Source organism: Pongo pygmaeus, chromosome 3, assembly GCF_028885625.2.
Source record: "Pongo pygmaeus isolate AG05252 chromosome 3, NHGRI_mPonPyg2-v2.0_pri, whole genome shotgun sequence".
In the NCBI taxonomy this organism is placed as follows: domain Eukaryota; kingdom Metazoa; phylum Chordata; class Mammalia; order Primates; family Hominidae; genus Pongo; species Pongo pygmaeus.
Window position 1 is genome coordinate 166,564,698 of NC_072376.2, and position 24,689 is coordinate 166,589,386.

The 24,689-nt window shown below is 45.1% G+C and overlaps 1 protein-coding gene across 3 annotated transcripts in view; it reads left to right on the plus strand.

The window, feature by feature from the left end:
* The window catches only part of TMEM131L (transmembrane 131 like), a 169,548-nt gene extending 150,513 nt beyond the window's left edge, over window positions 1-19,035 (plus strand). For all 3 annotated transcript variants that reach the window (XM_054484842.2, XM_054484843.2, XM_063664215.1), the window contains 9 exons: window positions 3,073-3,197; window positions 4,004-4,170; window positions 5,217-5,402; window positions 8,473-8,551; window positions 9,919-10,001; window positions 15,045-15,165; window positions 16,507-16,595; window positions 17,752-17,891; window positions 18,625-19,035. In XM_054484842.2, coding sequence (XP_054340817.1) covers window positions 3,073-3,197; window positions 4,004-4,170; window positions 5,217-5,402; window positions 8,473-8,551; window positions 9,919-10,001; window positions 15,045-15,165; window positions 16,507-16,595; window positions 17,752-17,891; window positions 18,625-18,900 — 1,266 coding nt within the window. In that variant the 3' untranslated portion in view covers window positions 18,901-19,035. The remainder of the gene's footprint in view (window positions 1-3,072; window positions 3,198-4,003; window positions 4,171-5,216; window positions 5,403-8,472; window positions 8,552-9,918; window positions 10,002-15,044; window positions 15,166-16,506; window positions 16,596-17,751; window positions 17,892-18,624) is intronic.
* The last annotated feature ends 5,654 nt before the right edge of the window (window positions 19,036-24,689 follow it).

The window sequence follows — 24,689 nt, forward strand, 5'->3', positions numbered from 1 at the left end:
ACACAGTGAACAGGATCCTGCTTCCCCAGCCATTTCCTAGTGCTTATGCATCATAAACACATTTGTGTTTTCTAAAACCAAAATGGAAAGAGGAGACAGACACAAGGTAGTCTATAATTCACCTTTTCTAAAAACATTATTTTATGATGAAATATTTTAGACGAGCTCTTCGTGGTTTTTTTTTTTTTTGCTTTTGTATTTCTTTCATGAATTTATATTTCATGTCCTTTGCCCATTTTTCTTGTGAATGTTTTATTCTCTGTAAGAGCACTTTCTGTGTTAAAGATATCAACTCTATCAAATATTGTGTATCAGAGTTTTTTTAGTTTGCTAAGAAACTAAGCAAACTTAGTTATTGCATATTTGATTTTACTTATACACAGTGGCTTTAAGAATGACTTTTGCAGTAAGTTTGTGATTTCTCTTCTTTGATTTCTTCCTTTGCTTTTAGTAAAGCTTAGGAAATCTTTCTCCACACTGCCATCTGTGAAATCATCACCTCTATCAGAGAGATCAGCAAACGTAACTAGTTCAAATAGTTCAGCTGACGCAGGAGAATCTCTTGAGCCCAGGAGTTCAAGACCAGTCTGGGCAACACAGCAAGACCCCATCTCTGCAGAAAATAAAAAAAAAATAGCTGGGCATGGTGGCACTTGCCTGTAGTGTCAGCTACCCAGGAGGCGGAGGTAGGCGGTTGCTTGAGCCTGGGAGGTTGAGGCAGCAGTGAACAATGATTGCCTCACTGCACTCTAGCCTGAGCAACAGAGCAAGACCCTGTCTTAAAAAAAAAAAAAAAAAAAAAACCCACCAAAAAAACCTCCAAATAACCCAATAATAATGATGATGATAACTAAGTCTCATTTAAATGGCTTATGCAATGCTAGGTAATTTAGTCCACACAATGCTTTGAGGATGACTCGGGAAACTGAGGCAGAGAGGCTAAGTAACTTGCCCAAGGTTACACAGCTGGTAATTAAGGCAGGAGATTGAAACTAGGCACTTTAGCCTCTGAGATGTGCTCCTAATTGCAGCTCCATGTGCCTCTTCAGTTTCCTGGTTAGTCCTGTCCTCCTCTCTCTGGGATCCTCTGTACCAGAAAGCAGCCAGGTGGTGCTTTGCTCTTCCTCGGATTTCTTGACAAGTCTGTTGCTTTGTGCTCTGGCTCGCTTTTCCTCCCTGTTCCACCTGCTGTCTCCATTGCAGGCCTGTTCTCTCTCAGCCACATCCCTCCTCACTGCCCAGTGCTTCAGAAGGTGCTCCCTGCCACTCTTTCTGGGATACGTCTCATGCCTCTGAATCTAGCTTGTCCTGCATTCCCCTTTTCTTTGTCATACTCACGGAGAACTCTTTGATGCTTCTGGTCACCGAGTCCCGCCTCTCAGTAGTCCTGAATGTACTCACCCTTTCGCTTGCACAGGATGACAGTTCCAACCAGACGGATTTGAGAAAGGCAGCCAAGTATCAGTGACTGCTTACCAGCTCACGCTTTCTCAGACCCCACTGAGAGACTGATTTTTTATTTGTACCTGACCCTGGAGGGATGGATAGGCTCAAGTACTTGCTGTGTCGACAAGCCTTTGTTGGCCCTTGAGTGGACGGGGGTGGGAAACCTCCCCACCAAGTTAGAAATACACAAAGGAACAATACATGAAGAAATGTGGTGCATGTCTGTTTAACATTAAATCCCGAGTCTGCATGTCCTTCAGTTTAGCTTCAAACTTAAGCAATTAGCATAAGGTCCTGTACAATAGGGCTTTGTGTGTTTAACTTGTCAGGTTTTTAAAATACCTTCAGAATCAGAAAAAGGTTAATACATACTTACTGGGGGAAACAAAGGTGTGTAAAGGAGAAATAAAAAATGTCATAATCCCACTGCCTACACAGTTAAAAATCCCATTTCGCTTCTAGTTTTTATTTACTGTGGTGTGCACATTGCTTTAATAGATGCATAAGGGTTCTAATATCTCAGACATAGAACTTGTAGGTATTGCAGGTTACCTAAAACCTTTTCTTTTTCTCCTTCCAAGTTATTCGTGTTAGTTGAGTGTATGTTTCAACTTCACAATTCCTACTCTTGATTGCTGGGCCAACCTTCTGAAAGAGAAGGTAAAATGAGCCAATCTTTGCTTTCCATGAAGTGTGTGAATCCTTCAGTCAGTCAGAAGGGGACTCTTCTGGATCTAGGGGATTTGCCTCTGGGAGATGCCTGGAGAAGGTATATCTTCCTCCTGAAAATACCTAACACACTGAAGAGATGTGTCTTTTAAGTCCTTGGGTCTCAGTGTGTCAGCTCCCACCACCGCCTACCCACTGACAGTGTCTCTGCTTTAAGAGGGCAACATGTGGAAGGAAGAGGAATAATAAGTATTAGAATACGTTAAAGACTTGAGCTACTTCATAGTTTGAAAGGGCAAAGGGAATCCCTCTCCCGTTGGGTCTGTTAATAGACCATGCCTGACATTGAAAAGAGGAAAAGGCTCCAATTGAGGAAACTATACTTATTTAATACATATATATATAATGTTTATGCATCTCATGCTGATGCTTTTCAGAACCACATTTTTAAAACATCAAGCATATTCTTGCTTATTTACCCAAGAAGCTCACACTAGTTTGGAGCATTCTGTAGAGATTTGGCTGCTCTCCTAAAGTTCGTCTATAAACAAAAACGTAAAGACACAACTTGATCCTAAGTCGAGTTTTTACCTAATTTTTCTTCATAGTACAGTAATTTATGTGAGTTGCACATAGCAAATTAACAGGTGAAGGTTGGAGGATTTATTGCTGCAAAGTTAACAGCAAGCTGGTCATAAATTGCTAGCAGATGTTTTTCCTTTTTAGCCTCTTAGGAATTTTATAGGCAACAATTCTTTTTTCTTCTTTTTCTGTGGAGCTTGAGGGAAGTAGAGCAAGAGGGGAAATGAAAACAAACTAGAGGCTGAGAAACATACTTTTCAGTTTTCAACAGCACTGGGACATTCTGAATTCAGATGGAGCTGATCTTCAAATGTTTAAACATGTTTTTATTCATATTTAGTTTAAACCATTGAACATTTACTTTCTCTTCTTTAGCAAGAAGATCCTTATAGGAAGAAAAAGCTTCAGGAGAAAAGAGAAGGAAATTTACAAAATTTAAATTGGAGTAAAAGTCGAACATGTAGAAAGAACAAGAAAAGGGGTGTTGCTCCAGTCTCAAGGTGCGTAATTCTTACTATCTCTAATATTTTGATCTATTTTTCACTTTATAATTTTGCATTTGGCTATTAACTTTTAAACTTATTTCGGTGATACTAGATACCGATAATATGAGAGTGTAGATGTTTATATCTTAAGATTAAAATACATTTGTAAAATTAACATTTTCCCATTATGTTTTTATTTTGTTAAAAATACCTTAAAGTGACCATTTTGTATCTTTCCTTTATAAAATGCTAACAGATTTGGTAGTTTTTAGGGGGAAAGCATAAGCCATCCCTCCGTGTGGAGACCTTCATTCTGCTTATGAGAGGCAGGGGCATTTGTGGAGCAGGAACTAGAGAAAACCGCGGGGCACAGGCAGGCCTCTGCTGTTCCCTGTTCAGCCACTGACCCACCTGCGCTATCTGGGGTCATAATAATTAAACAGAATAGTTACCCCTCAGGTCACCCTTGCTTCAGTCCTGCAGAAGGTAGGTTCTTACAGCTGCAGGAAGTGAGGTACCCAGACAATATGTAGTTTGACAAGCTGGCCGGTAAGGGACAGATCCAGAATTCGAACCCAGGCAGTGTGGCACTCTGCCTTGGAAACCTTGCTTCTTTGAGACACTTAATTTCCCTGACAAAATCTTTTTCTTATTGGTATCCATTTCTGCTCATCATACTCTTCCACCAGACCCAAAGAGAGAAGGACTCCTATTGTCCCAGATTCATATTTTCACCTCTAATAAGTCTCTTGGAAAGGAGGTCTGCATGTGTACATGATAAAATACAGATGTGGTTTTTTTTGTGTGTGTGGCTTTTCCAGGCCTCCTGAACAGAGTGACCTAAAGCTTGTGTGCAGTGACTTTGAGAGGTCTGAGCTGAGCAGTGACATCAATGTAAGAAGCTGGTGTATACAGGAAAGCACTAGGGAGGTTTGTAAAGCAGATGCCGAAATTGTAAGCAGTTTACCTGCTGCCCAGAGAGAGGCAGGTATGTAATGATACTGAGCTACAAATGGTGCTTCTGTGGGAATTTTTGTTTCCTCAACGAAGTATCTAATAAGAGAAATGACACCTCAATGATTTTATCTCTACAGGCAACTTAGCTAATAACTAAAGCCCCAGTGGAAAACTTTCAGGGTGAGACCAGAAAACTAAGATTCAGTTGAGTCTCAGTAGGCCTCTAGTGCTGCCCACCAGCCCCCCAGCCCTCCAGTCTGGCCAGTCGTAACTGTCCTCAGGCGTATTGCTGAAGGAACGATGCTTGCTTGCTGCAGACAGGTTCCCTTTGGTGAAAGTGGGGAGTAACCAAGTGAGATAGTGCTACCCCCATACCTGAGTCCAGCAGTTCTGCAGAGCCAGGCTGCTGCCCCACCCAAGGCCTGCTGGGCAGTGTCCCTGGGAGTGGTAGGTAGAGGGACACCCAGTGCTGAGTCCAGGGTCTGGTACAGGATAGTGGGGGCTAGGGCAGTACATGTGGGATATGGGGTGGTGGGGGTTGCAACCCTCCCAGCCAACACCCACTTTATCCAGACACATGCCCCATGCCCCAGCACACTTAGCTGGTTTCTATCTCCACCCTCTCTTTGTCATTCCCTTGACACACGTTTGTTGCTTTTGGTCTTACTGAAGAGTCTTCCCATCCACATACCAATATTTTGAAACTCTTAGTAGATATCTTATTAAAAGAGAGGGGGAAAATCACCTATGAATCTCTGGTGCAATAGAGTAGCCTCAGTCTTCTTGATATAAGTTATTTGTTATTTCTAGAATCATTATTAGATCATGCTTATATAGTTGGTGTTGGCCCTCTTAGCCCCTGATTGCTCCTGCCGTAGGCAGAGTAGACAGCCCATCCCTATTATTTCTCAAAGTGCAACCATTAGTTTCCACGAACTCCTCCTTTCTTGCCAGATGAGCAGAGGTAGCTGAAGGTGAACCTGCCCTCCTCCTCCTGTCACCTCTCTCCTTCTATTAGAAATGCATGAGGCTGACAGTTGCTTCAGGGAAACATGACTCCTCTCACTCTTCCTCCAGAGGGTTACTACCAGAAGCCTGAGAAGAAATGTGTGGACAAGTTCTGCTCTGATTCCAGCTCCGACTGTGGGAGCTCCTCTGGCAGCGTGCGTGCCAGCCGGGGCAGCTGGGGGAGCTGGAGCAGCACCAGCAGCTCCGACGGGGATAAGAAGCCCATGGTGGACGCCCAGCGCTTCCTGCCGGCCGGTGAGTCCTGAGCAGAGCCCCAGGCACTCTCAGTGGCCCTTCCCTCTGCCCTCCCACGTACCCAGTCCACACAGTCTCGATCTGCCTTCAGGAGTGCAGAGGACAGATGGGACAGTGGCCTTGACCTTTGCTTTGGACTTCACTCACTCTCTTTTTCTTTCCTCCCTCCTCCTTCCCCTCCGTCCTTGTCACAATCATCATCATCGTTTATTAGTGTCTGTCTTGGAAATAGTTCAGAGAGCTTCTGCATTTAGTTTGTCATCTGTACATTCTTAATGACACAGCATTTGCCATTGTGATGTTTCTTAGGTGTGGACTTCTGTGGTACTAAGTGCATCACATTGCGCAGCCATCACAACCGTCCATCTCCAGAATTTTTTATCTTGCAAAACTGAAACTCTGTACCCATGAAACAATAACTCCGCATTGCTCCCTCCCTGTATCCCCTGCTCACCCCTCTTCTACTTTCTGTGTCTATAAATTTGCCTACTCTGGGTATCTTATATAAGTGGAATCACACAGTATGGTTTTCTTTTTGTAACTGGATCATTTCAGTTAACATAATGTCTTCAATGTTCAAAAACATTGTAGCATGTGTCAGCATTTCCTTCCCTTTTATTGCCAGGTAATACTCCATTGTACGTACAGACACTTGGATGATAACTTTCACCTTTTGGTTTGTTCGAATAATGCTGCTGTGAACATTGGCTGTCCCTTATTTTTGAGAAAGTTTGAGAAAGTTATGATGTAGGAGAGGTCAAAGAAGCATCTGTGTGTCAGTTACCCAGAACTAACAACTCTTAATTTTGCCATATTTGCTTTTTTTTTTTTTTAAATCATCTGTTCACTTCTCCCTTCCCAAGAGAATCACTGTTTACTGTCATGAATTTGGTCTGGGTGCTTTTAGTCCATTTTAAATTTTACATTCATATGTCCATCAACAAAATATTGACTGTTAGTCTTTAACTTACATAAATGAAATCATACTTCAGTGTAGCCTTCTGCGTCTTGCTCTTTTCACTCAGGTTTTTTTTTTATTTTTATTTATTTTTATTTTTTTTGAGAGGGAGTTGCTCTATCGCCCAGGCTGGAGTGCAGTGGTGGGATCTCGGCTCACTGCAACCTCCGCCTCTCGGTTTTAAGCGATTCTCGTGCCTCAGCCTCCCGAGTAGCTGGGGTTACAGGCATGTGCCACAACACCCGTCTAATTTTTGTATTGTTAGTAGAGACGGGGTTTCATCATGTTGCCCAGGCTGGTCTCTAACTCCTGGCCTCAAGTGATCTGCCCGCCTTGGCCTCCCAAAGTGCTGGGATTACAGGCGTGAGCCACTGCGCCTGGCCTACTCAGCATTGTTATTTTTACCTTTACATCTATATGAAGATGTAGTTCCATTCCTTTTAACTGTTGTTTTCAACATAGTAAACTTTTAACTTTAGTAAAAAGAAAGGGTAGTGAGAGTGTGTGGTTCCTGTTTGTATGGCACCTTGCATTTGTCAAGCATGCTCACGGGTGCCCACACGCCCCGTGAGAAGGGCAGGGCAGGTGTCCCTGTTCTCACTGTCATCTGAAGACAGCCTCAGAGAGGATGCCTGGATCCTTTGACACCATGCAGTCAGTAGCTCAGTCTTGAACCCGGGGCTTCTTCCCCCAGATCCCAGTGCACTGCCCACCTCATCTCCTATTGTCCTCATGGGCTGTTCTACGCGATGAACACAAGCCATAGAGAATTTCCTTCAGCAGCCTGCAAGCTGTTACTGTTTCTTCTCTCTCCCACCAGCAGTGAGACCTTAAAAGAAAGTCTTGTCTAAGAGACTAGTACAGTAGCAGCCGTGAAAACCTAGAGGAAGTGGCCCGCATGTATGCGATTCCACTCAGCAGTTCTCCGCGTTTTCAGTTTTCCGTCTTGTCTCGCTCAGCCTTTTTAGACATTGTTGTCTTAATGGCCCCCCATAAAATGTTCACAGCACTGATACGTTCTGTGCATGTGCATCTACCACAGAAGACTGAAGGTTTGCCTGATGATTCCAGTGTGGGATTTTAAAAATGGAGGCCGGGCGCGGTGGCTCACACCTGCAATCCCAGCACTTTGGGAGGCCGAAGCAGACAGATCACTTGAGGTCAGGAGTTCAAGACCAGCTGGCCAACATAGCAAAACCACATCTCTACTAAAAATTCAAAAATCAGCTGGGCGTGGTGACGAGTGCCTGTAGTTACAGCCACTGGGAGGCTGAGGCAGGAGGCGGAGAGTGCAGTGAGCCGAGATCGCCACTGCACTCCAGCCTGGGTGACAAAGCGAGACTCTGTCTCGACAAAAAAAAAGGGGGTACATTAGTTAAGAAAAACTACAGGTGTGTCTTTTGCTTGAGGGAAAGGCTAACATTAGTAGAGTGATGAAAATTATTAATGGTATTGCTGTACAGTAGCATAGCATGCAGTCTTTAAGTTGTGTTCGAAGGTTATATAATAGCAGGAAAATGTCCCCAGTGTAATAAATGGCATAAAAAAACAAAAGACAATGTATATGTGAAATATGATTCCAATTTTATACATATACACACACATAAAGGAGATTGTAAAGAACTTTGGGAGGCCGAGGTGGGTGGATCACCTGAAGTCAGGAGTTCAAGACCAGCCTGGCCAACATGGCGAAACCCCATCTCTACTAAAAATACAAAAATTAGCCAGGCATGGTGATGCACGCCTGTAATCCCAGCTACTCAGGAGGCTGAGGCAGAGGATCGGTTGAACCCGGGAGGTGGAAGTTGCAGTGAGCCGAGATCGCACCATTGCACTCCAGCCTGGGCGACAGAGTGAGACTCTGTCTCAAAAAAAAAAAAACAAAACAACAACAACAAAAAGAGATTGTAAAGAAATATACCTAAATGTTCATAATTGTAGTATAATTGCAAGATTCATGTTTAATGTTTAAAAATTAAATGTGAGAATATCGGTTTAAAGTGAAAAATCAGTCATGCGTTAATGATATTAATAACCTATGCATTTTAATACTGAATATACAGTTGACGTGTACTTTTTAAAACTTGTGATAATGTGTTTCTTTTAATGCAGGAGACAGTGTTTCACAAAATGATTTTCCTTCTGAAGCTCCCATCTCCTTGAATCTTTCTCATAACATCTGCAATCCCATGTAAGTTTTTTATTTTCCAGCTTTTACAGTATGTTTCGTGTACTGCTTTTTCTACCAATTAATGTGTTTCTTCTTTGTACTTGGTTCTGCAGGTTAAAATATGAAAACTTTTTAAAGATGCAGGAAAGTAAAATCTGATTTTATTAATAATTCAGGAGTGGTGCAAGTAAACATGGTTCATGTGGGAGAGGCTCAGGTATCGCTAATTTTTTCAGACAGGTAGCCACGTTAGAAAATACCTAATTTCTGAAGCCAGCCGTGGTGGTTCACACCTGTAATCCTAGCACTTTGGGAGGCCAGGGTGGGAGGATCTCTTGAGTCCAGGAGTTCAAGACCAGTCTGGGTAACATAATGAAACCCCATCTCTAAAAAGAATTTCTTTTTTTCTTTTTAAATTAGGCGTAGTGGCGCACGCCTGTATTTCCAGCTACTCGCTGAGGCTAAGGTGGGAGGATCACTTGATCCCAGGAGATTGGGGCTGCAGTGAGCTATGATTACACCACTACACTCTAGCCTGGGTAGCAGAGCGAGATCCTGTCTCAGAAGAGAACACCTTATTTCTGAATGTAGACGGAGGAAGCAGTAGTTATTATAAAGATGGGAATCATTTACCCTTTGCTAGGCCTTGAAATAAAACTGAGCATTGATAATTGAGGAAATTTTGCAAGAACCTGGTAGATACGTGTTTCCAGTTCTGCCCTATGATGATTTCTGCAGCACTGGACAAAATAAACAAGTACGTTTTATTGAGTGAGAGAAGAGGAAGGTGGGTAAGAAGGAGGAGAGTTCAGTGTGAGAAATGAACTTGGTTTCTTAGGTGCCTCCCTCTTGGTAAGAGGACAGAGGATGCAGTTAAGTGGGTGAGTTTGTGAGGAAGGTAACTTGACTAGTGCACAGGAAAGCTCTTCATGGGTTTATTGGGGGTAGGTTGTCAGCAAAGGATTAAGAATTGCTGCTAACTGCTAGCCTAGGCACACTCCCCAATCAGCCTCCTTCCCTTGGGCCACGCATCTACCTTCTGTACTTTTCTGTCATCTCTGACTAGGGAAGGTGAACTACCTGGAAATACAGACAGGTGGCTACCTGTCTGAAAATCTACCTGACGGGTAGATTTAAAAACCACAGGTTACCTCATAGTTATGTTAGTTAATTTTTTTTGTTGTTGGTTATGACAAGTCTTTGCTAGATTTGGGAATTTAATATTCCTCAATTCTTTTCTGGCTGTGTAACTTTACATCCTTTATATCTGTATGTTTCTTGGGTAAGACTTCATTTGACTGAAAACTCAATCAGACGTGGTTATACAATATCAGTATTCCCTCGTGCAGAAAAAATGAGTCATTCCTCCTTTGCCCTCTGCCCCACAGGACCGTGAATAGTCTCCCACAATACGCAGAGCCTTCCTGTCCCAGCCTTCCTGCCGGGCCCACAGGTGTTGAAGAAGATAAAGGTGAGATGCATTCCTTTTGCTGCAGACATCAGCCAAGGGTTCTGTGCTATCTGTATTCCTGGCTGATGAGTTTGAGAAGACAGAGCAGGCAGGGTGGGACAGTGCCGTTTCCCCACCAGCCCCTTCTCCAAGCCACACGTTCGTACATCAGGAAGGCACCTACTCTGTGGACGGGCATCATCGGGGCCCCAGCTGACCTTGTGCATCAATACTGAGCCCCATCCCTACAGCTGAGGCACAGATGCCCTATATCCTGGAATAATCCCAGGCCCCTCACAGCAGACTCCTGATGCATTTAGTTCACCTTCCCTAGTCAGAGATGACAGAAAAGTATAGAAGGTAGATGCGTGGCCCAAGGGAAGGAGGCTGATTGGGGAGTGTGCCTAGGCTGAGGGTGCAGCACCTCACCTGCTTACCACTTTCCCTGGCCTGCTTCCCTTCCTCCCCAACTCACTTTGTCTTAGAAGCCTATTAATTCAGCCTCAGCAGCCTTGGGGACCCGCCTTGCTCAGGCATCAGTGCTGAGACCTTCTGCCTGCGGGAAAGGCAGTTGCCTGGGTGCATGGAAATAGGAATGGGTGGGAAGGAAACGTCTCCTGCCTGGGGGCTCTGATGGGAGGTGAACTCCAGTCCTCCTTCATTTTTCTTCTCTTTTCCTCCTCTTCTGCCTCTCTTTGTCTTTTGTTTCCTGTTTGATTCTAGGGCTTCTTTCTTGCCTAACGTGGGTCAGGAATTGTGGCAGGATAAACCTGATTTTTATTCTCTGTGTCTTTAATACACATACTTGCTTTTGGTCATAGAATTTAACACTGGATTTAAAAGCTGCTCTGCACATTGGAGAATTTTAACCCTTGAAAGTGAAATACTTTATGTTGGTCCTTGGATAAATTTTGGACTTGTCCAGTTATCAACAGAAATAGCGAATTTAGTGACTAGTCCAGTAAAATAAGTGTTTTCAATTAAAAAAATCTAAAATTAAATAATCCATAGTTTGCAAAGGCAAGATGTGGGGGCGGTTTAGATGGTACTGCCTTTCTTTTCTGTGAGAGAAAGGTAGGATTTTAATGGTGTGGAAGAATAAAAACTGTCAGAGCATCTACCCTTCAGCATGTGCCATTCTGCTTTGCTGGCAGTTGGAGATTTACGTGCGGTTTGGTGTTCTAACCCAGGTTTGTGTGTGTACTTCAAGTGCTTTACCTTGGCCCCACTGACAGAGAGTACATCTTGTCTGCAGTCTGTTGCCTGCAAAGCCGTGGGCCCATCACCTTTGTACTCCCTCACCTCCCTCACAGCCGTGTTTTCCTTCTTGCCCAGCTGAAATGGCCTGATCCATTGTTACAGTCATTTCCTCGACTCCTCTCCCTTTATTGCTTTATTGCAAAGCCCCAGCCATGGTTTTGCCTAGTGCCCTACCTGCTCCTGTGCAGGCAAGTGAAGCTGGAGAGCAGCATTCCCCATGCCAGCTGCCTCTGTGGATTCTCCACCACCCACTTCACATAGTGCCTGTGTCCTCCCGCCCTGCCCCTCTGTCACCACAGTTCCAATGCCTCCTGCCTCGTTCTTTTACTTGATCTTGCTTCTTGCTTTACTGGAAGAGAGAGAAGTGGTTAGAGGCCTTCAGCAAGCTCCCACTGCCCTCTCCACCAGCCCACCATGTCATGCCATTCTCTGCCTCTCTCCTGTTGCAGCCTGAAAAATGGTCAGTGCAGCCCTTCTCTCCAAGGGTATTACTGCAGATTTCCCTTCTGCATCATCAGTTTTTCTCTAATGGGTCATTCTCATCAGCACACAAATCTACTGTAATACTTCCTGTCATTAAAAATTCAACAATAGCCAAAGCTCTCTCTTGACTGCCTTCTTCAGTGGCTGCTCTGTTTCTCTGCCCCTGTCGTTAGGAGACTCCTTAGAAGAATTATGTGAGTTGCCCATTCAGATTCCTCTCCTCCCTGGAAACCCCTGTAATCTGGCTTTTGCCACCATCGCTCTTTTGAAACCGTGCTGTCGGGGTCCCTGGTGATTTGCACATTGCTGAATGCTTGATTAAGTCTTTTCAGTCTCCATATTCACCTGTGACAGACACTGGACGTTCTGTTCTGGCTGGTAGACCTTAGGTTCCTGACCCAGCTTCTCCCCCATCTCCCCACCTCATTACCCTGGAGCCCTCCAGAGAGCAGGCCTTGGTGCTGTGCTCTTCTCTGTCTGTGCACACTTTCTTGGTGATCTCATCCACTTTCAAAGGTCTGAGTCTCTCTTTGACCCAGACAACTCCCAAATGTATATGCAGGAGACATTCGCTCTATTGTGTTGGACTTGAAGCAAACTTGTGCCTTGCCCCAAAGGGAGACACTCTTCCTTCTGAGACTTTGCATAACAAATGCCCTGGGAAAGATAGTTTAGAATAAAGGAGCCAGTGCTGCTTCTCGTAAGAAGCACAGAAACCTGAAAGACCCAGCGAGAATTGTCTCACAACATACACACCCCTTATTTCTATGTAGCCTTGGCTTCTGGTAGATTTTCACATGCGTACATCATTCCATAAGCAATTCTTAATCAGACCTAGGGAAGGTGGAACCAAATCTGCTTTGTCTGTCTCATACATTTATTAACAGCAGCTGTCCACAGGAGCCTACGCAACAGGATGAGGCCACTTTGCAGTATTGACCTCAGCCAATGCCCTAGAGTCTCAGACCCAACCAGCTGAACAAATCCCACAGACCATCAGGGTCTACCTTAGAGAGGCAGATAGCTTTCTCTTTAAGTTTCTGTATTGATCTCTCCACTTGGCCAGAGGCTTTACTCCAGGTACAGCAGGATGTGTTAGTGATTGCATGGACTGCACCTTGGCCTGCAAAGAGAACATCTGGAACCATTCTGTCATCTGTAACAACCACGGCCAGTGAGTTGAGGCTGATCCAAATGCCTTCCAGGGACCAGGTGCTGTCTTCGATCACTTCAGCTAATATCAGCAAATTCCATACCAGCCGCTTCTAACTGGGTAGCTCCCTCCTAGTGATTACTGCCCGTAGGATGTGCATGAACCAGTTATCCTTCCAGGAAGCCTACTGTGTGCCCGTTGTGTGATGCTGGAAGTGTTGCCATGTCTGGAGCAATGATGCACCCCGGCAACAACAGTGGCAGCCTGGGTGGTGCAGACCTGATCAGTATCTTGATTCCAGCTGGTCTCAGTGGAGAACATACCCTTACCAAGGACCTCTATCTTGAGTGGCTGTAAGGTTTATTCGGAAGCCAAGATCCATTTTCACATTTCAGAGCCCTGGAGAACAATGTCTTTAATCTGCCCATCTGTTGCTTCCCAAGTGGCAGACCAAGCACCTAAGCCATTGGCAATAGCCTAAAAGTTGTTTACTCCTAGCAAGGTTCATCAGGGCGGAATTAGCCAGAGCTGTGAGAACCACTTTGGGTTCTGCCCACTGATGAAAATGGCTGTGTTCCTTTTCAGTTCTGCATGGTGAACACTGAGGTGGGACAGCTGCAGCCTCCCAGTAGATGCTGTCTGATTTCAGCCTGACCCAGCCATCAGTGAGCCAGGCCCAGGCATTTAAGGGAGCCCCTGGGAATTGAGGGCCCACTGAGCCAGCAGCTTCACTTCAGGTGCAGAGTGGGGAATAAAGTTTCCCTAGAGGGGTAGCTGCCATTTTTCCACATAAAGCGGAAATATAGCTGGGGCAAGCCCACTGCATGAGCAGCAGCCTCTTTGCATGAGTTCCCCTGAGCCACATGGCGATATTTAATCACAGAATATCTCATATCTAATATGGGGTGACTCAGACAGCCCAGATGGATGCCACACACGGTGGGTTGTGCTACAGGAGAAGAACCCTGAGCTTTGGGACCCCAAAGCTTTTATGATAGGCAACAAGCATGCCTGCCCTTTGCTCCAGAAAGAGACACTATATGTTTCAAGGCTTTTGCTTAGCAAACATCTATGAAAAGATAGTCCCGGAGAAAGGTTGCCAGTGCCTCTGGCAGAAGTGGGAGATGCCTAGAGATTTGTGTCCAAGAAGTCACTCTGCTCAAAACCTTCCAGTAGCTTCAAAGTAAATGCCTAAATTCTTCAAGGGGCCCACAGGGCTCTGTCTTCTCTGCTCCCAATCCACTCTCTAAAGCCTCATCCCCTACTCTTCCGCTTTCCCTGTCCTTCCTGGCTACACTGGTATCCTTGCTGTTTGAATTCCCCAGGCACACCTTGCTTCAGGGCTTTTGTGGTACTGTTTCTGCTGCCTGGAATGTGCTTCCCTGTACCCACTGGGCTCACTTCCTCACGTCAATCACGTCTTTGAGGAGCTGTTTTCTCAGTGAGGCCTTTGATCATCCTATCTTAAATCATTGTATTTGGCCAGGCGTGGTGGCTCACGCCTGTAATCCCAACGCTTTGGGAGGCCGAGGCGGGTGGATCAGTTGAGGCCAGGAGTTTGAGACCAGCCTGGCCAACATGGTGAAACCCTATCTCTACTAAAAATACAAAAATTAGCTGGGCATGGTGGTGTGTGCCTATAGTCCCAGTTAAGCAGGAGGCTGAGGCATGAGAATCACTTGAACCTGGGAGGTAGAGGTTGCAGTGAGCCAGGATGCCACCACTGCACTCCAGCCTGGGCGACAGAGTGAGACCATTCCACCCCCCGCCCCTGCAAAAAAAAATGCTGTATTTGCCGTCATGGCACGTACATTATCTGCCGTGCTACACTTTGTTTGTTGTTTGTCTTTGCTCACTTGAATGTAGCTTGTTCACTGCTGTATCCTCAGTATCTCTAATGGGGCCTTGCAGAAAGTAGTTCCTCAAATATTTATGTGAGTCTCACCTTGTCATCCAGGTCAAGAGACAATCGGACACTGTCTGAAGAAACGGTCAAAACAATATGCTGTATTTCAGAATTATATCCTGAAATTATATCCCAAAAGGAGTCAGTTAGCATGTGTGGGTGACATCAGGGAGTGTTTTCTGGAGGGAAGGGCAGGTGCAGGAAGGGTAGGATGAGGGCTAGGTGAGGATAGGGTGGACTCAGGCCTTGTTCTCTTCCGTAGGTCTTTACTCACCTGCAGACCTGTGGCCCACTCCGCCGGTATGTGTGACAAGCAGCTTAAACTGCACCCTGGAGAACGGCGTGCCTTGTGTGATTCAGGAGCCAGCCCCGGTTCATAATAGGTACAGCTTCACTTCTCTGATTGGTGCCTTGCTTAGTCTAAGGGCTTGCAGTTGGAATTTGAGTTCAGTTTCTTAGGGTTTCCTTACAAAAATGAAGGCTAGGCTTCTTCCTTGGTGTACTTTAGCTGTACGTTTCCTTCTGCCTTTTAGAGTTGCATTGGGAGTAAACCAGGCATTTAGAGAAACATGAAATAAAAGAAATAAAGCTGGTGATAGTGTCATTATTTTTAAAAAATTGAAAAGATGATTTTTTCATATATTAGAGGCAGATTTGAAAAAAAACTCACAATTCCTAACTCCTAGCAGAGCAAAGCTGTTCATTTTTCTGTGGCATTATTCTTGAACACGTTTAACATTGTATTTATTTGTTTGTTTGTTTATTTTTTAGAGACAGAGTCTTGCTCTGTCACCTAGGCTGGAGCGCAGTGGTACAATTATAGCTCACTGCAGCCTTGAACTCCTGGGTTCAGGCGATTCTCCTGCCTCAGCCTCTCAAGTAACTGGGACTACAGGTGTGTGCCACCATGCTGGGCTAATTTTTATTTTTATTTTTATTTTTTTTGTAGAGACAAGATCTTGCTTTGTTGCCTAGGCTGGTCTTGAACTCTTGGTCTCAAGCTATCCTCCTGCCTTGACCTCCCAAAGTGTTGGTATTATAGGCATGAGCCACTACACCTGGCCCAAATTTAAAGTTTTAAAAGATCAAATAATTTGAGTATTGAAAAACAGTTACACAATGGCAGTTTTTCAAATTTGCTATTTGACATTAATATGTCATTCAATTAGGGAGTCTTAAGAAAATGTTAGATATTTAATCACAGAATCCATTTGATGGTTTTCTTGGTTCAGCTTATTAGAACAGTATTTCCTATCTCATTTTCTATAACAAGAATCTAGGTTGCAATAGGGATCAAAGTATAATGAAGTATAGTCTTTATAGTTATGACTTCTCTAAGATGAATGCTGGTCTTGCTCTGAGCGGACATTTTTAATAAAACATGTTTAAGTCCTTCAGATGTGCACAAAGACACTTAAAGGTGTTCCCGCTGTTCTTTCACAGTGCTGATAAAGCCACGGCTCTCTATTCTGTCTCTAGTTAGCCTTAACAAGCATAGTTAAAAACAAGTGTGCTCCTAGTCCAGCCGTCCATCCTGCAGATGGCATGTCACTAGTGATCAGCATTTAGTAAGCCTTTTATTCCGTGACTTGAGAAAGTACATCTTTTATTTTCCGAAATTGGGGAATTCACAGTGATTAGGATGCTAGGCAGTAAAATCGTTTTCCATTTTCTTTATGTCTTGACATCCTGTTTCTGATTAGACTGCTTGTTTTTTGTGGCAGTTTCATTGATTGGAGTGCAACATGCGAAGGCCAGTTTTCCAGCGCATACTGTCCATTGGAATTGAACGATTACAATGCCTTTCCAGAAGGTAAGGGCTCTTCAGACAATCCCAACGCCATTCTTTTATTCTTAGAAGGTCAAAGCAGGAAGTGTGTGGACTAAGAAGAATCCTTTTAACAGCGAGCAGACTTTGAGAATGAGCTTGCAGTAGACTGCCGAATGGCTTCATGTGGATACAGTTGTGCACTGATGCCATATATAATTTTATGTGACCCTCAAAAAGCCCTCAATTTTGGGTGTCTGGGGGTTTCAAAAATAACCCTAATCCATTTAGTCCTTCCAGTTAGGTAGAACCAGGTCATTTGGATCCATGATGTAGATGTAACATTGTTGGTTATCCATTGGGAGGCCGGGGCTTTAGCTGCTTGCTTTTCTTTTTAGGCAGTCAAGTGCCATGTGAAATAGAAACATTGGCCTGCTTCCTATTATGTCCTTTACTTCTCTGCCCTTGGGTGGTGCTGCAGAAGGAAGGAAAGGAGCTTGGAGGGGAAATTGTGGAAAACTGCAGATGCTTGGGCTCAAGCATCTGTAATAATAAAAAAATGAGAGCTATGGGATATCCCTGGTCAACTGGAAAATGCTCTATTGTGCACTACTGTTGGATCATGGTTTCTTATACTAGAGCCGCCCTTTCGGGGAAGGGATGTATCATTCTTATCTAGATTTTGATACATGCATTGCTCCATGCTAACCACAGGGGGTGCTTTGGGAATGTTCTTATGATTGTGAGGGTCTGTGTTCATTATGTTCTTAATGATATCTAAGGAGTCCTTGGTTTTGGATTGCTGTATCAGCCCATATGATATATGTGTAGGTGGCTGAGGTTGGCATGACAGGTAATAAAAACATTTTAAAGACTGGCAAGAACCTTGACACTATTTAGATCTCTAGTAGTATTTTAATGTATTTCGTGTAATAGAAAGATTCCCATCAAGTGATCAAATAGAGAAAAACAAGCCAGGAGGAAGACTTTCCACACTGAGGGCTTCCCAGGTTGTGTGTCTGATAAAAAGTTTTAATCTTGAGAATGATGTTGCAACAACTCTCCTGGTCCACATGGACCAAGTATTTATGTCTGTAACTTGTCAGTATAGTGAGGCCTTGAAAGCTTTTTTCCCTGAGAGTGAGAATTCAGTTCTCAATGAAAATGTTTACCTATGATGATATTCTCCCATTCTTTGTAGAAAACATGAACTATGCCAATGGCTTCCCCTGCCCTGCAGATGTTCAGACAGACTTTATTGATCACAACTCTCAGTCTACCTGGAACACCCCACCCAACATGCCTGCTGCCTGGGGACATGCCAGTTTCATCAGCTCTCCGGTCAGTGTTGCCCATCCTGTGCTGTGAACCCCTGGGCAGCTCTGAATTGTTTCCAGTGCTTCCTTAATCCTGGTTTCAACTAGCTTTAGCGTTGGGTTTGGACCAGCCAAAGCCTGGCTTGCTTCTTTTAAATCACAGAAGCCAGGGCTGGCCGCCCTCTGAAGGAAACTGACATGTAATAATTAGATGGGGGGGGTCTTGCAGACATTGACATTCTGGCCACCCCAAATGAAAAAACATCCCCAAACACACCAAGCAATGGTCCTTTGTAGATAAAATTGAACATGGGCCAGCCCTCTGTGCGACACAGCTGTCTTTATGTGGACTCACTGATCTTTACTTCACTGATACGAGATGAAAGTCCCAAGAAGGTCAGTGGGTGGTCAGGGCCCCAGAGCTCCCTGCCTGTGAGCACACCCTCCCTGCTCAGAAGCCCGACAGCTTCTCCTTTCACATCCGCTTGACTTGACGCTTGTTTTTGTTTTTTTCCAGATAAAGGGTATTTGGCCTGTGGGTTCTTCCCTGGGTTGCAAATAAGTTCATCCCATTAGATGAGGATTTCACAATCCTCCCTTTGAGAAAAAATGGAGTTAAAGCAACCCAGATTTAAACTGAGAGTAGTCTAATAACTTCCAAGTAACTTGATACTATTGTAGTATTCGCTGACGTGTATTCACCTTTCTAAGGCTTTTTTTTTTTTTAACTTATTTTTCCTTCCTCGTTTATACTTCAGCCCTACCTCACAAGCACCCGAAGCTTGTCTCCAATGTCTGGACTTTTTGGTTCCATCTGGGCCCCGCAAAGCGATGTGTATGAAAATTGCTGCCCCATCAACCCCACCACGGAACATTCGACCCACATGGAAAACCAAGCGGTCATGTGCAAGGAATACTACCCGGGGTTCAACCCGTTTCGCGCCTATATGAACCTGGACATATGGACTACCACAGCAAATAGGAATGCCAGTTTCCCACTGTCTAGAGACTCGAGCTACTGTGGGAATGTGTGAAAATAATTGGATTTTTAAACAATGTGAATAAAGAGGCTTGTGTTTTGATTACTAGTGTAAACTGGTTATTGAGATAGATTATGATATTGGTGGATATTTTGGCACTTTTATATGAAAATAAATTTTTTAATGAAATCTGGGTGCTCTGTTTTTTTTTAACTCTTCATAAATCAGTGGTAAAAACAAAGCAATCCATATGTCAGAACTTTCAAAAGTCAAGAAGTGTGTCAGGCATGCCGAATGTTTTAAATCTGAACACGGGAGATGTCTTTTTTTTTTTTTTTTTTTGGAGACAGAGTCTCGCTCTGTCACCCAGGCTGGAGTGCAGTGGTGCGATCTTGGCTCACTGCAACCTCTGCCTCCTGGGTTCAAGCAATTCTGCCTCAGCCTCCTGAGTAGCTGGGATTACAGGCGCACGTGTACCACCACATCCAGTTAATAGAGATTTTCAGTAGAGATGGGGTTTCACCATGTTGGTCAGGCTGGTCTCGAACTCCTGAACAAGGGAGACTTCTAAGAAGGTAGGAGTTGAGCAAGAAATGGCTGCTATGGTTTTCCTCCTCCTGAGCATCACAACCATCTGGGGAGCTTTCAAAAAATGAAGTTGCTCAGCAGTTGAGAACTGCTGGAAAGCCCAGCTTAACAAGTTGCTTGCTTGGGTGGACTCTGCTTGGGGGTGCAGCGGGGGGTTCTTTCCAGTCCTGGTGTGTTGCTGGGATGAAGCAGAGAGCCCTAGAACTGTTCTCTCCATCCCACTTATGGCAAGGGCTGTTCCTTTGTCAGGCCAGTCCTTGGGGGCAATGACAGCAGCAGGAGCATTCTGGTAAGTGTGTGGTTTCCCTCCCAGTGAGCAGGCTAACCCTGAGTATAGGAACTTAGGGGCGGTTAGGTGGCTGCTGCATGTTTTTCAGACCAGTTTGTATCTGCTTGTCATTGATCTTAGAAGTCCATATTATGGTGGAATTATCTATTTGCATGTGTAAACTTTGAATATGTTTTTAACTTTTAATAAAAAGTTATTTTTACATTTTGTTTTGTCTTTATATTAGAAATTCAGTAGGCGTGATTTGTGAGTGGAATTCAGGGTTTGCTTGGTTTGAATTTATTTCTCTTTGCTGTGGTTGTGTGGAGGCCTGAGACAAGTGTCTTATAAGCTTGGGGCTGCCCTTCTGCATGGAGAGCCTCCAGGCATGCACCGCCTCTAGAAAGTCCCAAGGTTGCCAGGTTAGAATCCTGATCTGCGTGAAGCAGACACTCCCCTCCCCCACCCCCAGTATTGAATAACATTAAAAATAATTATGTTCTAGGCATACAGCCAAAAGAAAGCAAGGATTAGACAGATATTTTCACACCCAGGTTGATGGCAGCGTTATTCACAATAGGCAAAAGGTGGAAACAGCCCAGATATCCATTAACACATAATGAACAAAGTGTAATGTGTCCATACAAAGGAGTATCATTCTGCCCTAAAAGAGAATGAAATTCTGATACATGCTACACTATGGATGAACCTTGAAAACATTATGTAAGTGTAATAAGCCAGCCACAAAAGGACAAATAGTATGTGATCCCACTTCTGTGAGAGATCTAAAGTCAAATTCAGAGACAAAGAACAGTGGTTGGCAGGGGCTGGGGGAGGAGGGAACGGGGAGTTACCGCTCGATGGGTGCAGAGTGTGTTTGAGTTAATGTTAATACGAAGTTCTGCGGATGAATGGTGGTGATGTCTCCCATTCCTGCTAGAGAGAGTGAGACATTAGATGTTATTCTGATTCGGTGCTATTGTTCTAATTTATTTTTCTACTTTCATCGATCCTCATTTCCCTATCAGGAAAATATGAGAAAGCAAAATAAGATTTTATTGCACTATATATACAAAGGAAAACACAAATCCCCGCTTCTATTGGAATATTATCTTTAGCCCTAAGACTAAAATAATGTGGAAACTGGAGGTTTTTTTAATTGAAAAACATTTACTGGGTACCTCCTAGGAGCTGTCCCCGGGACCTTGGATACAGCAGAGAGCAAGACAGACACGGTCCTGCTGCCAGGTCACATTCCAGAAGGGGAAGGTTAGGGAGGAAAAGGTTCAAACAATATTTCAGATAGTGATGTGTGCTGTGAGAGCAGCGAAATGGTGATGTGATGAACTGGGGGAGGCGGCAGCCGGTCCTTCTGAGTGGTCAGGGAAAGTTTGTGAAGAGGTATATTTGAGGTAAAACTTGAATAAAAAGAAAGCCAGAGGCCAGGCACGGTGGTTCATGCCTGTAATCCCAGCACTTTGGGGAGGGCAAGGCACACAGATCACCTGAGGTCAGGAGTTTGAGACCAGCCTGGCCAACATGGTGAAACCCCTTCTCTACTAAAAATACAGAAATCAGCTGGGCGTGGTGGCAGGCACCTGTAATCCCAGCTACTCGAGAGGCTGAGGCAGGAGGATTGCTTGAGCCCAGGAGGCAGATGTTGCAGTAAGCCGGAACAGCAACACTGCACTCCACCCTGGGCGACAGAGAAAGACTATCTCAAAAAAAAAAAAAAAAAAGCCAGTGTGCCAAGATCCCTGGGCGAATCTTCCCTGCAGAGCAAATAGCAAGTGCAAAGGTCCTGAGGCAGGAGGCCACAGTGGAAAGAGATGAGGCTGAACAGGCAGGCAGAGGCCACTTTTATAAAGCCTTATAGCCACCAAAAAGAGGACGGGTTTTACTCAAAGTGCAATTAGGAGCCATTGGAGCATTTTTTATTTTTTGAGACAGGATCTCACTGTCACCCAGGCTGGAGTGCAGTGGCACAATCATGGCTCACTGCATCCTTGAGTTCCTGGGCTCAAACGATCTTTCCACCTCAGACCCTGAGAGTAGCTGGGACTACAGCTCTGCACCAACCATGCCCAGCTAAGAGACTGGGTTTCACCAAGTTGTTCAGGCTGGTCTTGAACACCTGGCCTCAAGCGATCAGCCCGCCTTGGCCTCCCAAAGTGCTGGGATTACAGGTGTGAGCTATTGAGCCCAGCCCACTGGTGATTTTTAAGTGAGAAACAACATTATCTGACTTAAATTTTTTGAAAGTCAGCTGGCGGTTGAGTGGAGAAAGGATGCTGGGAGTTCAGGAGTAACGTAACACGAAACCAAGGTCAGCTCCAACAGTGGAGATGACGAAGGGTGGGCTTGTTAGATATGCACATGGGGTGGGGTTGAGGGGGAGCAGGAAGGCAAATCCTGGTTGGGCCTTGAGACCTGGGTCCTGCACTGGGAGGAAGCTCCTCTGGGGAGGATCTGGTGGGAGGCAGGGGATGGAGAATTGTGGCTGGACATGTTCCGTGTGAAAGGCCCAACATATCCATGTGGACAGGCAGTCAGGCAGTCCACCCACAAACCTGAAGCTCTGTGAAGTTCCGGGCTGGAGACATCAATGGGGCGCCTTTGGTCTGTCGACAGTGTCTAAAGCAAGGGTGGGAGACAGCCTCCTGGGGAGGAGCATCTGGGGGCCCAGTGTTGAGAGGCGGGGCAGGAAAGGCAGCTGCGGGAGTGAGGAAGGAAGGCTTGCTGATGAGGGAGCAGAAGCCAGGGAAGGGAGAGGTCACGTGTGTCGGTGCCACAGACTGAGTCACGTGGACAAGGAGAGGGTGTGCGTGCTGGGATGGTGTCGGTGGCTGGTGTCCTTGCAGCCAGCCCAGCTGGAGTAAGTGGAAGAGAGGATAGAAGGTGAGATGGATGCAGAGGCGGCCAACTGTAAAGGGGAGCTGCAAAGGGCAGTCGCTGGAGGGGATGTGAAGTTGGCGGTAGGAGACTGCTAGCAGCCGGGAACCAAGGCTCAAGCTGAGGTCTAAGCGTGAACTGGAGCGGGAACCCTTCGCCCTTTGGAATGTGTATGGACAAGAATGTGAGCAGGTGGGTTTCATGATGGGAAGAGACGCTTTAGCTGCGTGCCTGCTTCTCAGCTTGCAGACTGCATTTTTCTGCCTCCCCTGTACCCAGGTGGGACTGCGTTGCATGTGAGCAGAAGTGACAGGTCAACTCTAAGGAAGGGGTGTGCCCTTCCCTTTCCCTCTATCCACTGGGAGAAATACTCAGTAGACTGGGTGCTGATGAGGACAGCACATTAGGGCCTTGCTAAAAGAGTGGTCTGTCCACTGCTTTGACTTCATTCCAGGGCTTGTTAGAAATGCAGATTTACTGCACCTGAATTCTCATTTTGGCAAGTTCCTCAGGTGATTTGCATGCACATCAAAGCCTAAGGAGCACTGCTATAGGGGAAGGATCAGCAGATTATGGCCTGTGGCCTGCTTTTTGAATAAAATTGTATTAGAACACAAACACTCAGTTACCTGCAAATACAGAGTTTTGGCAGGCACAGCCTAAAATAATTACTCTCTGGCCCTTTACAGAAAGTTTGCCGACCCCTGCTCCAGGTTATAGAAGAGCAACAAGGTAAGTGCCTGGGCCTCCTAAACCATAGAGGCCTCTGCCATTCTAAACCCTGGACTTCTGCCCCAGGGACTGTGAAATGTAAGAGAAATAGATTGTCTTGTTTGAACTACTGTTGGGGATCTGTGTTGCAGTGTCAACTAATACAGCCTTGCCTGCTTGTCTGAGTGTTGTCTCTAGCACTCATGGTGGTGTCTGGTGTACAGTAGTGTGTATGTGAAGGAAAAAGTATGGGGAAGGATACAATTACCTAGTGGTTAAAGAAACGAGTCTTTTTTTCTGAGACAGAGTCTCACTCTGTTGTCCAGGGTGGAGTGTAGTGGCGTGATCATGGCTCACTGCAGCCTCCAACTCCTGGGCTTAAGTGATCTTCCCATCTCAGCCTCCCAAGCAGCTGGGACTACAGGTGCAAGCCATCAAGTCTGGCTAATTTTTTTATTTTTGTATTTTTTGTAGAGACAGGGTTTTGCCATGTTGACAGGCTGGTCTTGAACTCCTGGGCTCAAGTGATCTGCCCTCCTCAGCCTCTCAGAGTGTTGGGATTACAGGCATGAGCCACCTTGCCCGGCCAGAAGTGAGTTTTAGTTACTAGAGAATATTTCAATTATCCTATGGTTGGGAGACAAAGTACCACAGGCAAAGACAGGACTACAGTCCTTACAATGTGAACTTTCACACACCAGTCACCATGTATAGACATCCACGTGATGATTATTACACACTGGATTATGCTCATGCTGGGGGACATGAGAACCACCTGAGTAATAAAGGCGGCAGAGAAGAAAAATCGCTGCTGGTTTCTAGAACTTTCCATTTTAGTAGAGGCTCCATTAAACAGCATATTCTTTGGGGCCAGGCTGCCTGGATTCTAACTCCAGCTTCACCACATGCTTAATCTCTCCGTGCCTCAGTTTCCTCCTCTGTAAAACGGGGATATTAATAGCAACATACCTCATGCAGTTGTGAAGTTTAATGAATTAGCGTTTGGATGGTGTTTGGCACATAGCACCCCTACTTGACTACTCTTATTGAAACTGACCAAATTTTCCCACAAGCGGGGTGCCCATAGAACTGAAGCTTGAGAACTTACAATGAAACGCACCTGCTACCTGCTGACCGACTCCTCTTCCTTATCCCTCTCTAATTCCCATTTCCCCACAGTGGTTACAATGAGACACTAGACTCCTCATTCAACCGTCTGCTCCCTTGCCCCGCCTGTTTTCCTTCCTTGCTATATAAATCCTTAACTTTGGGCCTGGGGAAGGAATGGATTGGAGGTTTGGCTTCTGTCTCTTCGGCTGACATCACCCGTAATGTAATAAAGCCTTCTTCCCTGGCAACGCTTGTCATCTCAGTGATTGCCTCT